Source organism: Mastigoproctus giganteus, chromosome 7, assembly GCF_048544385.1.
Source record: "Mastigoproctus giganteus isolate SK-2022 chromosome 7, ASM4854438v1, whole genome shotgun sequence".
Taxonomy (NCBI): domain Eukaryota; kingdom Metazoa; phylum Arthropoda; class Arachnida; order Uropygi; family Thelyphonidae; genus Mastigoproctus; species Mastigoproctus giganteus.
In genome coordinates this window covers 34667496-34684973 of record NC_143581.1, presented here as the reverse complement: position 1 = coordinate 34684973, position 17478 = coordinate 34667496, and the positions used below count along the sequence as shown (strand labels likewise).

The window sequence follows — 17478 nt, the reverse complement described above, 5'->3', positions numbered from 1 at the left end:
ATGTCCCCTTATGAAGGCATTACGGATATTTGCTTCTGCTTGTATCATTACATCTAACATTGGAACGGTTCTTTCGAAACCCATACTGATTATTATTTAGCAAGTTGTCAGTTTCTAGGAACCAAGTTAGCTGCCTGAAAACCATTTTTTCCAGGACTTTGCCTAAACAACTAGTCGGGGAAATCGACCTGTAGTTGTGTGGAAAGGTACAATCCTTTCCGGGCTCTGGGAAGGCTAGAACTATTGAGTATTTTCCCAACCAGGAGGTTGGGAAAGCATTTTCTAAGAATATTCAGTTGTAGTAGTTTAACAAATGTTCTTTTTGCACTGCTGTTAAGCTGTTTTAACATTATGTAGTAGATCCCATCTGGACCAGGAGCACTACTGGATGTTTTATTGAGTGCCCCGAAAAGTTCTCTTAATGTGAATGGCTGGTTGTATGCATGTGAAATTATTGTCGAAAAATTAATCTTATGCTGTTCTGCAGATTCTTTAATTCGCTGAAAGGTTGGGTTGTAGGTGGATATTGCTGATACATGGGCAGATGTTTCCGGTAAGGGTGCCTTCGCAGCCAGGTGGGCAGGAGCAGCAGTGCGCAGCACATGCTTCTTGATTAGACCGGGGTTCAAGCCCGTGACCACAAAATACGGAGGATGCGGAAAGCTCAAGGAATGATCACCGCATATCCCCAGAGCAATATGGCATTAGTTGCTAATGCTCCTAAAAAAAAAAAAAAAAAAAAAAAACACCCAAATAACAAGTTTCCGCTAAGGCATTTGCTATTTCTCCCGGCGATGACAACTCCTTCCCTTCCCAATTCAGTATTGTAGCTGGGGACTGAACATATTTGCCATTAAGGGTCTGTATTTTTCTCCAGATGATTCTGCTGTCCATGTCCTTGTTTATACTTGATGTTGTTATTTGGTTTTTAGGAGCATTAGCAACTAAGGCCATATTGCTCCGGGATATGCGGTGGTCATTCCCCGACCTTTCCGCATCTCCGTATTTGGTGGTGACGGGCTCGAACCTCGGTCTAATCAAGAAGCGTGTGCTACGCACTGCTGCTCCTTCCCACCTGGCTACGGAGGCGCACACATTTACACTTGAGGAAAAGTTAATCCAGGCATCGTTCTTTGCTTTTCATCTTATTTTGTAGAACTTGGCTTTCTGTCTTCTGAAGTTAATTAGGTTACTAGTTGTGGGGAATTTTCAAAATAAATTCCGGGCTCTATTTTTCTCATATTTGGCATGTATACAATCTTGATTCCACCAATAATTATTGTGTTTACGTTTTCCCAGTAAATATTTTGGCATTGCAGTGGTAGCAGCTTGTAATATTTGATCATGTTCTGTGTATTTTATATATGTTCTGTGACTGTCTATGGATTGGATTATTTTGTCATCTAACTGGACATAAGAGGAGTATTCATTCCAGTGTGCCCTACCAAATTTTCCAAATGTGATGAAGGGGAGTTTGCCCATGTTTGGAGCTTGCAGAGAATCGGCAGATGATCACTGTTTAGTGGGTTTTCAAGAACAGACCACTCCATAATTGGGTATATGGAGGGAGAACAAATTGAAAGGTCTATTGCACCCATGGATCCTGCTGAAAAATGAATATAAGTAGGCTCACCAGTATTCAAAATGGTGAGTTGGTAAGCATCAAGAAAGGATTCGATTAGCTTACCTCTCTTGTCAATTGTTGGGGATCCACACAGCGAATGATGTGCATTCAAGTCTCCGATCAAGCAGAACGGAGATGGTCTATTAGTTTTTCTAGGTCTTCCGAAGAGAAGGAGAAATTGGGAGGGATATAGATTGATGCCAATTACAATGCCCACTGCTTCAAAAGAGGACTGATGAGCAATATGTTTCAATGGAACGTTGTTTCTAACGAGAATCGCCACACCTCCACGGGCTGGCGAGTTAATGCTCCTATCTCGTCTGAAGATGGTGCAACTTTTAATTGTAGTTCACTTGTGCATTTAAGTAAGTTTCCTGTAGGAAAATGTCTGCTGGTTCATAGCAGTCGATGAGATCATGTAAATCTTCTTTTGTATTGTGAAAGCCTCTACAATTCCATTGGAAGATTCTTTCCATTAAGCGGTTTTGTTGTTTATTTTTGTTTCTGACTGCTTTTTAGTTGAGACTTGTTTGCATCAATCCAATTTCGCTTTGTCTTTCTTTGGAAAGTAGGGACGTGTGACATCCATCACATCAGTCACATGAAGTTCTAATATACCATCACCTGGATCATTGTGTTGGCCAACATCCATTCCCGTTTAAATTGGTGGGTTCAGTACCTTAGTTTCTGCCACTTTTGATTTTGCTGTTGGAGGTATGTCGGCTGGAATGGTAATTGGGGTGTTGCTGGCTTGTTCAGTTTTTTGTTGTGAAGGACACTGTTTGGAAGCAGAGAGCATGCAACATGCCCAATCAGCGATGGATATATTTGGAGGAACTGTAACATCTGTTTGGATACTTACTGAAAATTGTTTAACAGCCATGGCATACGTATGCTTTGGTTCTGTTCTGAGTATTTGTCTTCTCGCCTCTGAGTATGTGACTTTATATTTTTGTATTTTCCCCCCTTGCTTCCATAATTTGCATATTTTGGAGAATGCCGGGTGATTACCCTTACAGTTTGGACAATAAGAAGTAGCAATGCACTGAGATTGATTATGCTCCTTTGATCCACAATTAGGACATATTGCCTCACCTCTACATGCAGTTTGGAAGTGTCCATTTTGGCACTTATAGCACCTGATTGGGTTCGGGATGTAAGGATGGACATGGCAATGAAGATAGCCAGCTTCAACAGATGTTGATAGGATAGGAGTGCTGAAAGGGAGGATTATATTCTTGGAAACAAGAATACCATCTTTCCGAGTCAGAATTCTCCTTGCTTTGATGACGTTTTGTTCACGAAGTTCTTGGACTATTTCCTCCTCTGAAACATTTAATAAGTCCCATTCTGCAATTACTCCCTTCAAGGAGTTTCAAGTGGCATGGGGAGTAAATTTTATTGGTTATCTGCCAAAGGTAGTCAGCTTTAATAACTTTTCAGAATGTTGTGATTTCACGGTCTCTATCAGAATCTTGCTCAAATACATTTCTGAGCAAGGAATGGTGATAACTTACTCAGAGGCTGGTCTGAGAGCGAGTGCAGAATGAGGAATGATGGTATCTCCTCTTGAGTTGTTCTCAACCTCTTGGGTTGAGAGAAGTCATTTGTCTCATCTTGAGCTCAATGGCTGTAAAGGTGGATACATATTGTTATCCACCTTTGCTTCTTTCAGCCCTGGGAGAGTGGATTTCTTCTCCCAGGTTACCGGCCCCACCACGGAGAGCCAGGAGCAGTGCCACTAGAGTGACCAAGTGGTATAAAAGTTAGTACATTAATTTAAAGGAAAAAAAGAAGAAAGGTGTTTTTCCTTTCTGAGACTTGCTTAAGATTTGTAAGACTAAGCTGCCCATTAATTAATAGAAAAGAAAACTTTTCTAACTGAAACAGAACTATATCTTTGAGAAAATGCTCTAGAAATCACTTGATCACTATAACGCTTGGCACCCACAGCCCTGATGTCTTGTCTTGATGATTCTGCAGTGCTTCTTTAACCAGTGCCTCCATGAATTTCACTGGAACAGAAGTTCAACTAACAGGTCTGTAATTACCTGTGTCTCCCTTTGATCCTTTGTGGATGAGGTCACATTTGCACATCTCCAGTCCAGGGTACCTCCCCCGAGTCCAAGGAAGCTCTCATAATTATGGCTAAGGGTTTGCATACTTCCTTTGTTGCCTCCTTTAATATAACTGGATAGATTCCATCCACCCCAGGTGCCTTTCTTATGTTTATCTTCAACAATTTCTCCTCCACTTTACTCTCAGTTATTACAAGATTATCTAGCTTACCGCCAGTTTAATACACCTCTGGCATTCTCCTCCCCGAATAACTCCTCATGTGTGAATGTAGATGCAGAATATTCATTTAGTTTGTTAGCTACCTGAGCAGGATCATCAACAGTTGAACCATCAACATCAAGTAGACCAATCTGATTCATTCCCTTCCTTCTAGAGTTTACATAAGTAAAGAACTCTTTGCTGTTTTTCTTTGCATCCTTTGCCAAAGATTTCTCGTAATTTGCCTTTGCCTGCCTAACCTCCTTTGTGACTTGATTATAGACCAGCTCATAACTATCACAGGCTTCCATTGTCATCTGTTAATTTATATGTATCCCGTGCATTTTTCTTCTCTGCCACATGTCTACTTAGTTCATCTGACATCCATTTAGGCCTAAACCTTGAACAATATTTCTTAGTTGGTATGAAAAGCCTAGTAGCTTCCAAGATTAATTCTTTGAATGCTTCCCCATTTTGAATGTGTTGGTAACATCATCAGTTGCCCCCCCCGTATAGAATTTAAATACTGTCTCAAACCACCATAGTCACCTTTATGAAAGCAAAACCCACTTCAGCACACCGATCACTGCCACCTAGTGATTCCTTTATCTGCAGATTCTTAATGCATGAAGAATCACTACTGATAATCAGATCAAGAATATTACTCCCTCTAGTTGCCTCCTGAACATGCTGCTGTAGAAAACAATCATCCAATAAATCTACAAAAGCCTTGCTAGTGTCTGAGTGACCAACCCACAAATTCCAGTCAATATCTGGGAAATTAAAATCTCCCATTATAAGACACACTGATTTACTGGCCCACTACTTCTCTGTACAGTTATTATACTCATCAGAGTCATTAGGTCTATAACACACTCCTACTCACAATTTTGCTTTCCCAGTGCTTATGTCACGCCAAACTGACTGAACAGTGCACTGTCTAGCCATGTCGACTGGCTGTACTTTCTTGGATTTTGTGTTTCTTAACCAATAGCATAACCCCTCCTCCCTTCCTATCCTGTCTATCCTTCCCATACATATTGTACTCCCCAAATTCCAGTTCTGCATTCCTTATACAGGTGACCCCCGGTTAACGCTGATAATGCGTTCCGGAAAAATAGAGCGCTAAGTGAAACCGCGCTAAGCGAGCTCCGCATTCCCATAAAGTAACATATGTATTTGTGAGTTGCGGTCGGTGCCATACGATATTTCCTAATCAATAATAAGCGGTAGTGAAAAGATGCACAAATGTCGGTCAAATTATTTAATATTCAAATATTTGTACATATAAAATATTCCGCATTACATACGTATATAATTATGTGGTAACTACTTACGTATCAAAATTAAACTTAAAATTCCAATTAAAATCATGAATTGAATTGATCTAAATTGATTTAATTTAATTGATGAATTTAATTATGAAAAAGGTGTCGATTTTGGGTTGAACTTTGGCCCTCTTCCAAATAAACTTAAAGGGGTATTAATATTAAATCCCCCGCAGTTTAATTACCACCCAACAATAAAGTCAACCGATCCTTCGCAGCTTTGAAACCTGGCATGTGATTTTCTTCTTTCAATATGAAACTTCCTTTAGGCATTCGTTTCCACAAAAGTCCTGCTTCATCTATGTTAAAAACTTGTTGAGAAGTATAACACACAATACCCCTCTTCAATAATTTTAACAAGTTCTTTTTTGAAAGTTTCGGCTCTTTGGTCTGCACTTGCGGCTTCTCCCTGGATTTTAAATCTATTCAACCAGCCCTTACTAGTTTTAAATGGTTCCAATTTTTTTTTTTTAGGTGAGTTTTCTTCAGATCATCATATAGGCTAATCTCTCTCTCTCTCTCTTATTATTTATAATATTTAACTTAACTGAATTCTGCATTGAATATTATCTTCAATAAAATTAGTTAGTCTTTCCATTTCAATCCTAATAGCCGGCCCTAGCCCTAGTTGCTTGCAGTGGAACAGCTATCTTTCCCGCTGCTAAAATTAATTCTTTATTATTTTTTTTTTAATAATTGTTCTTACAGTTAAACTTGCAAGTCCTAAATTTTGGCACACATTGCGCTTGTCTTTGACCAGATCGATTCCGCTTCAAAACGTCTAATTTGATTTTCAAATTCAGTCTTTTTCCTTACATTTATAGTCTTCGTATTGCACTCAGATGTTGTTGCTTTTTCATTCTTATCGGCCATTATTAACTCTTCGAAAATGTAACTGCGTTGGTTGCATTAATTATGATACAATGTGCAAGTAAACTGTCCGTTGTACTGAGTGATCACTAGACTTCGGATAAATGCATATAACGCAAATATTACAAGCAATATACGTGATCATTTATTAAAATGTTGATCTCCGAACTACATAACAAGTCACTGTACTGCAATTAAATTAGCGCGAGAGAGAATTTCACTGAGCGTGGAAATATTTCTCAGGTCGGCGTGGGAAACGTTTTAACCGCATTTTTATATTCATTTTCAAGCTATCGACTCCATCAAATGAAACGATTTCGTTAAATATGCCAAAAATGCAATCTGTAAAAGAGCGTTATAGTGATCTATAACAGCGTTATAGTCAGATACGGGTTATAATATAAGAACAGCGTTATAGCGAATCAGCGTAAAGCGAACCGCGTTATAACGGGGGCCTGCTGTATCTGTGTGACACCAAGTCTCTGTTATCCCAACAATATCTGCCTTTGAAGTTTTGACCAACACCTCAAATTTATTTACCAAACTCCTAGAATTGGTGTACACACAAGTTTACATACACCTGTTTCTATCCTTAGCTACCCTACACAGCCCATGTATTTACTTGTTCCGCAATGACTCCCAGCAGTCTCTGAAATCCTCTGCACCTTGTTTTCCGGGCTGCTCCTCATTTCAATAGAAGCAGTATACTAATGTAATGGTAAGTGCAAATGCATCATCAGTTAACATAGTTATCTACCAAAGTAGTTAAGTTATATTGGCATCATTTTGATTATATCTCATGTTGTGAATGCCTTCACTTATATGAGATATAATCAACATCAGTTAACTACATTAACTGATGCATTTGTACTTACCCATATGTTAGTGATTCTATCTCGTAGAATGAGGCCTTTGCCCTTAAATATTTTATAGTTGATACTACTGCATACTTTCAGGCATCTCTCATATTATGGAGTTATTGCAATACCAGGGTATCTGCCCACCCACCGAGGAGAAGCCAACAAGCTTTGAAACGGTGCCGCCTGGGTGGTGGTATCTGCCGAGAATAAGTAATAGTCTTCTCCATTGGCAAAGTGTTACTTATTCGAGGTAGTACAATACCATGGCAACTCGTTGTGAAGGTATTCACAATATGAGATATAATCAAAACGATGCCAATTTAACTTAACTACTTTGGTAGATAGCTATGTTAACTGATGCATTTGCACTTACTCATATGTTAGTCATTCTATCTTGTAGCATGAAGCCTTTGCCCTCAAATATTTTATAGTAAATTAATGAATAATAAAACCATCTTAATTTAAACAGCTCGATTCTTGCTCCTCTCACCAATTGATATGCTGACTAGCATATGAAGTATGACTATCTCACACACACATGCACAATATTTCTTAGTCTATAATAGTGCAATTTAAAAAATATATACAGTGGATTCCGGTTATTTGGGCCACCGGTTAATCGGGGCAGCCATTTATTTGGGGCAAATCTTAAAAAACAGAAACCAATCGAGAAAATACCCAGGGTTTACTTCGCTTAATTGGGACAGCATGCCATTTAATCGGGGCAGGAGACTGCAGCACTGGAGATTACCCTACGATTGTCTCCGACGGTACCACGTGGTTCGGTCGAAATTCTGGAGGTCACAACCATAAAACAATAAAAACAATTAGCAGTCACCTGTTTATTGGGTTTTTCTTTTAGTGAAATCTATCATAAATGGACAGTAAACTCGATCTTACTGAATTTGCGATAATACCGACAGCTGGAATTCTGTGGGTTATTATGGTGAAATGTGTTTACACTTCCATGAAATCTTCAATCATATAAAAAAATTAATTTTCAGATCTTCTCTTCATTCTTATTTTTAAAGCTTTGTAACTCGGTTCTCACTTGCGCGTATTGTGTTACTTGCAATTTGTGTGTGCTGTGTTCTTTGTTATTGATTGCTTATCTTTTTACTGCTTTAAATTTTAACTCCCCTCCCCACAAATCAGTGAACAGAAATGTCAACTAGTTCGTATGTACATATTACAGTACGTATTAATTATTCCGATTTCCACGCATCATTTAATTGGCAAGGTAATAAAGGGTAAATTTGTGCTTAATATATCTTTGCTTTTATAGCCTGTGGATAATAGTCCTCCTATTTTCGCTAATTAGAATCGCTGTGTAATAGAATTAAAATTCAATTCACAAACGTGATCACAATGACCGGCGCTTACTGCACATCGTATAGTGAACGGTACTTTACTATGTTGAGTTCATCGTAATGTGATTTGATTGTACAATGAACCAATTGTAAAAAGGGGGGGGGGGGTACATTGTATTTTTAATTATTTACGTGAAACTTCGGATAATTGGAGCAGCCGCTTAATCGGACCAAAATGCACTAGTCCCGATGTGTCCCAAATAACCGGAATGGACTGTATCATTCATATTGGATCCTCAATGTTGAAATAATTTCAAAGTGTGCAATTTTGAAGTACAGTATTTCCATCTTTTTTTTTTTTTTTTTTTTAAAAAAAAAGCTTGGTGTACGAAGTACAAAATATTGCAGTACAAAGTATTCTAAGTGCAGAAATAAAATATGAAGAACTATGAAATTTTATTATATAAAAGGCATATGGTGATTATGTTATTAAAATAATTTTTAGAGAAATAAAAGACTAGTGGACATCAAGGTCATTCCTAATGTCTCTCTGTGTAGTGATCACAGGTTAGTTGTTGGAGTTTTTTAAGATTCCTTAAATTGAAGAGGATCAAAATAACAAGAGAGAGAAAACTACGGGGGTGGAAGTTGAAAGAAGAGGGAAAATGGGCGATGTTCAGAGAAGAGTTCAGAAAGGTGGTACCTAAGACAGTGGTGAACAGCATGGAATCAGAATGGAAAGCATTCAAAGACTGTATAGTAGGCCTGACAGAGCAGGTTTATGGAAGGATGAGCAATAGAAGGAGATGGAAAGAAACCCCATGGTGGAATGAGAGAGGCTGTGAAAATCAAGAATAATGCATTCAGGACCTATTTCCAGAACAGAAATGATGAGAATAAAGAGAAATATGAAATCGTGAAGAGAGAGAGAAGATAGTTAACGAGGAGAGAAGACTGTGGTTAGAAGAATGGAGTGCAGGACAGCGAGCAAAAGGTACAAAGGCAGGTTGATCATAAAAGAGGGGATGAAAGCAAAGATACGGAGAGAGACCAGACAGACTTGACATGGAATGATGTAGTGCAGGCATGGAAATACATCAAGACAGGTAAGTCTGCTGGTATAGATGAGATAAATGGAGAGATGCTAAAGGCTACAGGGAAGGCTGGGATAGCGTGGACATACAGACTGTTCTGCAAGAATTGGGATGAGAGACAGGTGCCAAAGGACTGAATAGAAGTTTTGATCATACCATTCAAGAAGGAGAACATAAAAAAGTGTTCCAATTATAGAGGCATCACATGTGAGTAAGCTGTATGAGAGAGTGTTAGAGCGGAAGATAGGAGGAACAATTGAAAATAGAATGGCTGAGGAACAGTATGGCTTTAGGCCTGGCAGATCAATGGTGGATCTAATTTTCTGCATGAGGCAACTGATGGAAAAGTGTTATGAACACAATAAAGAATTATGGATAGCATTTTTGGATATAAAGGAAGCATTTAATGCCATAAAGAGAGAAACTTGGGAATAGAGGAACATTTTGTGGAGAGAACTGAGAATATGTACACCAATACAGTGAGCAAAGTAAGAACAATGATGGGATTGACGGAGAGCTTCGAAATAACATCAGGTTTGAGGCATCCTGTCACCACTACTGTGCAATGTAGAGTGGCAGAACAACTTGGACAAAACCAGATAAGTCATGCTCTTTGAAGATGACCTTTGCCATATGGGGAGAGAGCAGGGAACAAGTGCAATGGCAAGTTGATATATGAGCTAGTATGGCCAATGAATTCGGACTGATTTTCATTCAGGAGAATGAGTGAAGTAATGGTTCTAAAGAGTAGTGGCGAGCCTGACGGATACATTACAATGGTAGGGAAAGAGCTAATAAAAATGGTTAACAAGTTCAAGTATCTAGGAAGCACCATTACAAAGACTGGAGTGATAGACAAAGAAATAAGTAGAAGAATACAAGAGGGTGGAAATTTCTATAGGCAGACAAGAGATCTGATCTGGAATAGGAACATACTACTGAAGTGTAAGAAGGCTATATTTCTATTATGTACCAATTCTGACATATGCATCTGAAACTTGGACTATGAAGAAAAAGGATGAAAGCAGGGGGCAGAAATGAATTTGTGAGGGGCATAGCCAGAAAGACAAGATGCGACAAAATCAGGAATGATGTGATTAGGGAGAGAATCCAGGTTGAAAAACTCCAGAATAGGATTGAAAGGTCCCATCTGAAATGGTTTGGACATGTCAAGAGGTAGTTGCCAAGAAGAATGTTTGATTTACAATTAAGGGATAAAAGACCAAGAATGAGGTGGTAGGACATGATAAAGACCGATGTCATTAAAAGAGGAAGAAACTGGAGTGAAATCAATGATGGAGAGAAGTACACGGACAGGGCACGGTGGCGAGGCTTCGTATGTCGACCCATGGAATAGCAGAATGATGAAGAATCATCTTTAGCCAGCTGGCAATCACATGAAATTATATACAAGATATTATCAGCTTTGTAGAACCTTTGTTAACCTTTACACCAACAACTGAAACTTCTTGAATTGTTAATAAGAAAAATCTAGAAGCAAAAGAAGTGAGAGAGGGTTATAAAAATGACCTTCACACAACTGCCAACAAGGCAAATTATTTTTTAATCAGAAATATAGTTCAGATGAACTTTTTTCTTAATTTAGCAACTTCTGAAAGATTAAATGGTGTAAGTAAACTACTCACCTTTCTTCTGAATAATTAATCTAAGAAGTGGCCATGCCGAGTTGATGGCACGAGCAAAATTATCATCATTATTAATTGGAAGAAGATCACCATGAATTGGGTCTGTGTAACAGATAGTAAATGGAATTTCAAAAAGTTTGTGAAATTTCTCAATTAACTTGTAGAATTCATCGAACTTTGTTAATTCACTTCTATCCAGTGAGAATCGACGAAACTCTGCATCAAACTATTAAGAGAAAATTTAATTTACAACTTTCTATCAGTGGATTATATTCAATACATACAAAATGATATTTAATGAATAGAATATTTTAAAAAATAATTTTTATGTACAATATAAAGAAATCCTTGACCTGTGCAAATTGTCAACCATCCTTGTCCTTTATTCTAAATGTTATTAAGCTAAAGGAAAGTACAACTTTCCTTTAGCTTAATGACATTTAGATGTTTACAAATGGAGTCTATCTGCACTGACTGGTAATTAAATTTTAGTAAATGGAATCACTTAAGAGCTAACAGTATTTGCCAATAACAAGACAAGTTAATATTTGAAAAGTACTGAAGTATATCAAACATTTTGTTTAGCTAAAGGCAACACTGATTTTCTCCACTGATGTACTGATAACAACATATCCCCTTTCTACATAGATAACTAGGGCTGCATAAAAAGATTTAACTGCCATTAGTAAACTTTTTATATCTGGTATTAGGAAAATTTTTTAAGCAGATCAGTGAACTAAGCTTAATAATCAGATAATTAAACTTATCACAGAATATCTTGTAAAAAGATATGAATAAATACATTATAAAACTATGCAAACAACTTCAAACTTACAGTATCTGTGATTCTTGATATTCGCCCACCAATGAAAGGCAGTTATTTTACAGTAAAATAAGTTTAAGAGAAGCAGCCTTTGAACTTTCATTCAAAGGCTGATTTTTGTGGTTCCCAAAATATGAATGATTCCTCCTGATTTCATTAAATTTTTTCATGGTTGATAAGTTTTTATAAAAAGCATAATGGCAGTGAGAGAACTACAGTGTTATAACTTTCTAAAAATGGAGTGCATGGATTATTAAATTCAATAACAACAACTATTTGTTACCACATATTTTTATTTTTTTTTTAAAGAGTTCTATAATTACCAAAAGCAATCACACAGATGAGTAAGATCGATGTCATTAAAAGAGGAGGAAACTGGGGTGAAATCAATGATGGAGAGAAGTACACGGACAGGGCATGGTGGCTAAAGATTCACAAGAAGTGCTTTTTAAGGTTCTTGCATGCATTTTGGACAAATGCAAAGCTGCATCTATAAGAGACATCTTTTAATTAGAAGCAGCCAAAGATGTGCAAGTTCCCACTGAAAAATGTTCTTATAAATGCCAATGTAGCACAAATTTCAACACTTAGTAGTGCATCATTTTCAGTTGGAAATTATTTTGGATGTGTTTCCTGCACTTCTCATTATCATCAAAGATAACAAAAGAAATAGATGAAGTAGTAGATGTTTAAATAGATGTTTATAAATTCTATCAATTTTAGTGTCAGAACCTACCAGATGCAATTATGAAAGACAAAAGAATTGATGTACAGTGTTCCTTGTTTGGGGAACTGACAAGTGCACAAGGAAGCTTGAATAATATAAATCATCCCAAGTCACACTTGGCATTTTAGCAATGCTGAGTGCAAGAAGATATTCAGCTAGTTGAAAAAAATTAATAAATAATAATAAAAAAAAGAATTCATATCTTTTTCTGATGAAATTTTGGAAATACTGTTGCCAGCCAAGTCTAGACAGCAAGGATATATTTAAAACAAAAAATTTGACTTAAAATTTCTGAAAGGAACAAATTCTGCAAGAGTATCTTCCTTGAAGCAATCATAAGATGTCTAGATGATCCTGCAATGCTTCTTTAACCAGTGATTCCATAACTTGTGTTCCGGGGAAAATAATGGAATCACTGGTTAAAGAAGAATTGCAGGATCATCTAGACAAGACTGCAGTAATAGTTAAGACACAGCACGAGTTTCGATGAACAAGTATGCCATAGAAAGGGATATAGCAATTGGAGCAGTAATTGAAAAGGTGGAGTCATATACTTATCTGGGACAAGTCATCAGCTGTAATAATGATAAATAGCTGGAAGTCAAGATAAGAATAAATTTTGGATGGATAGCATTCAGGAAATATAGTAACATACTGAGGAGCAATATCCCAATTTGAAACATAAAATAATGAACCAATGTATACTACCCACCATGACTTATGGAAGTGAAACTTGGGCTCTCACCAAAAGAATGGAAGAGAAGCTGTGAACTACACAGCAAAGAATGGAATGAATTATATTGGGAATCAGACAGATAAGAGAAACACATGGATTAGGCAGCAAACTCAACTAAAGAACTAAAATGGTCTTGGGCAGCACACATAGCTCAAAGACATGATGACAGATGGACTAAGAGCAGAATGGTACCTAAGAGGAGCTAGAAGAAAACCTGGAAGACAACGACGGAGATGGACAGATGAAATTCATGAGTTTGTGGGTAGTAAATGGATGGCTGTTGCACAAAACAGAAGGAACTGGAAAGTTGCTGGAGAGGCCTTCATCCTGCAGTGGATTGAAAATGGCTGATGATGATGGGTTTGTTAAAGGGAGGTCTTGTTTGACCAATTTGATTGGATGCTATGATGTGGTCACAAAGGAACCGAATGCCAAAAATAATTTTGATATCATATACTTGGATTTCAGGAAAGCTTTTGATACTGTTTGCACATGGAAGATTGCTGTACAAATTGGAGAGGTATGGCATTACGGGTAAGTTGCTACAATAGATAAAGGGATGGTTGAGTGGGAGACGACAGAGTGGTAATCAATGGACACTGCTCTTCATGGACAAATGTTATTAGTGGAGTTCCCCAGGGTTCGGTGTTGGGCCCTATTGTTGTTTTGTATATTTATCAATGATATTGATGAAGGTATATCAGGTTTAATGTCCAAGTTTGCAGATGATACAAAGGTTGGCAAGGTTGTTAATGACAGTAAAGACAGTATGTTACTCCAACTGGATCTAGATAAGTTGGGCAAATGGGCTGAGAAGTGGCAACTGAAGTTTAACATTGACAAATGCAAAGTACTGCATATGGGCAGCAATAACCGAAGAGAAATGTACCAACTGTGTGGTACTACACCCGAGGAAGTGGAAAGTGAAAAAGACCTGGGGGTAATTGAGCAGTCAAATATGAAGTTCACTGAGAAGTGCAGGCAGGCAGCCAGGGCAGGTAAGAATTTTGCTAGCAGGGACAGGGAGGTGATTATCCCATTATACAAGGCAATGGTCAGGCCACACCTAGAGTACTGTGTACAGGTCTGGAGGCCTCGTTTTAGGAAAGATGCAGAGTTGCTAGAACAAGTACAAAGAAGGGCAACAAGATTGGTGAGGGGAAAAACGGGGTGCTCTTACCAAGAAAGGCTTAAGTTCTGCAAATTACAGCACCTAGAGCGTAGGCACCTGCAAGGTGATTTGCTTGAGGTGTATAAGGTCTTTAATGGATTGAGCAAGCTGAATGCTGATGGGATTCTTCCTCTTGCTCAGATTAAGAACCTGAGTTGAGGGGGAGGGGGGACACAGTTTGAAATTGAGGAAAGACAGTTGTAGAATAGATGTGTGGAAATTTGCCTTTAGCCAGCGGGTAGTTGATTGATGGAACAGACTCCTTTTGTTGTGGAAGTTGATAGCCTAAATAAATTAAGTGTGATAAATGATCATGTGCTAATCTGATTCACTGAAATGTTAAAATTTCAAGTATTTAATATAAGATAGTAGAAGTTATATGGCTTTAGTAATAAATTTGGTAAATTGCAGACTTAGTCTGGTAGCCAGGATACTTTCTATCATGAATTAGTAAGCTACCAACTGAGTTTTCAGAAGTATCGAGATTATTTAGCTGTAACTTAAATATAATGTTATTTGGAGAACCAAATTCATCATCTACTCTATTTTAAGAATAAAATTTGCACTAACTTAAAACAATTTTTCACATGCACATATTGTCTGAGTTTTGGACAACACAATGCCTACACAAATTCAGACTGAGATGTGAATGAAATACCTCCCTTCTAAACAATTCCAATTCTTTCAAGGCAACCAAACCCAACACTACCATACCATACTCAATAGGAATACCATTTCATCTCCACATTGCATTATAAAAACAAAGATTGGTAAGAAATAAGCTTGGTGTGAGATGCCACACCAAGTCATACCAGAAAATACAACATTAACACAAAACATTCCAGACCACTTCCACCCCAACACCATAGAAAAAGAAACCCATCTTGTCAAACCAGACTTGTTATCGAATTAAGAGATTAAATGCTAATGTTTCTTATAAACAACTGAAGAGAGATCAAAATTTGTCTATAATTAGAGGAAAAACTGAACAATACACAAATTAGATAACTATTTCACCAAAAATTAAAGGATGACCAGCTAAATAAAACGTATCAATTTAAGAAATAAGAAGCTTACCTGTACGAAGGAAGGACTACTGTATGAATCCAACTGGAAAGAACATGTAGAAACTTTAAGAGAAGCAGGTCCTTGCCCTACTTATAAGATTAGAAAGACTCTAGACCTCAAGGAATGGCATAAGCCAATAGCAGGAAGGAAGATGACCAGCTTGGTAAAGATGTCAATAGATTATATGATGATGAAGCTAAAAGAAACCACAGACTTAGGAGATAGCCAGTGCCCACAGGGATTAAGCAACCAAGAGAAATAAGGTTAAAGAAAGACTTGGATGAGAAAAAAATAATAAAAAAATATTTTAACTTAAGCCATTTTAAACTAAAATATCCGAAATTAAATACAGAAATTAATCAAGTTGCAGCAAAGAATTTCCCACATGTTTTTACAAAACAGAGGAAATCCTTTATTGTGTTTTGTAATTAGTGTATTTTACAAAATTAAATCTCAAAGTAATTATATATATTTTAAAAATATATTAATATATTTAAAAATTATATATTTTTATACATTTGACAAAATCAGAATGATCAGGTGTTAACTAGCTTAACTGAAGTCAGCTTAACATCAACATTAAAGGATTTGCTTATTTCAGTGCTCTAGTGAAAACTGAGTGATTATAAATGTTTGAGGTCAAGGAAACATTAAAACTAGTAAAAAGTTACAACAAACAAATTATAAAATAACTGTTCTGCTTAATCCTGTCATCAATGAGTTTCCCAGTTGTGTGTAGATGTCAGGTAACTAGTTTCCTGCTGTATGAAAAGTTATTTTGTAGAATTTAAGATTTATAAAAGTGACAACATTGAACATTAATGCCTCTAAATATTCACTAAATAACTCAGTGTCCAAAATTAGGATGAAATCACAGTAGAGCGTCGAAAATCCAAAATGTCAATAATCTGAATGAGTCAGTATTATTATTTTTTTATGCTGGTGCCATAAAATACTTACAGTAAGTGCCGGTCATTGTGATCACACTTGCGAATTGAATTTTGATTCTATTAAACAAGAATTCTAATAAGCGAAAATCAGAGGAATATTATCCACAAGCTATAAAAATGAAGATATAAAGCACAAATTTACAATTTTATTACCTTACCAATTAACAAAATTAAATGACAAGTGAAAATTGACAAAAAAAACTGAATGCTGTCCAACTCAACTCCTCTTGCTGAAAGGAGTGAGAGATCTGGCAGCAAAGAAACAAAGTTCGAAAATGGCACAGCAAAAAATTAGTAATTATTTTCGTTAAAGGCCTATACATATGTGCCATTGTGGCTGAAAGTTCCATTTTTTCCATTACCTATGAATAAAAACACATAAGTACAACTTAAGTGTTTTTATTTCTAAACTTACTAACCCCTTCCTTTTGTTAGTCTCCAAAACAGTATTTTTGATAAGTTCGAAAATCCGAATGAATCAGAGGTTCAAACTAACCCGTCACAATTAGTTTCAATTATCGACACTTGACTGTACTTTTACTACAGCCAATTCAAGCCAATACTTTTACTAGTGCACTCCTTTGCTGACTACTTGGATACCTGCTAATGGTCAAAAATTACATAACAGTTCAATTTGTTAAATTAAACTGTGAAAATTAAAACTTAAACTTTCTTTAGATGATTAACAGTTATATATATGTTAAATTAATTATAAATCATATATTAACTATTACCAGCATACCAGCTCATATTAATCATATATTAACTATTACCAGCATACCAGCTCATATTAATCATATATTAACTATTACCAGCAAAAAAAGCACAATAGATGATAAATTATCCGGTCATTCCCTGACTTACCCTCATTGTACACATAAATAAAGTGCCATAAGATATGATAAAGAGTATGTTTTCACAAATGAAACAACCTCAAATATTTATTTTTCCCCTGATAAATTAAAAAAAGGATAAAAGTTTGCTATATATTAAT

At 36.7% G+C, this 17478-nt stretch overlaps 1 protein-coding gene across 1 annotated transcript in view; it reads right to left on the bottom strand.

The window, feature by feature from the left end:
* The window catches only part of par-6 (partitioning defective protein 6), a 45445-nt gene that overhangs the window by 14037 nt on the left and 13930 nt on the right, over positions 1-17478 (bottom strand). Inside the window, exon 2 of the mRNA XM_090376829.1 lies at positions 11010-11235. Within this exon, the coding sequence (XP_090232955.1) occupies positions 11010-11235 (226 nt within the window). The remainder of the gene's footprint in view (positions 1-11009; positions 11236-17478) is intronic.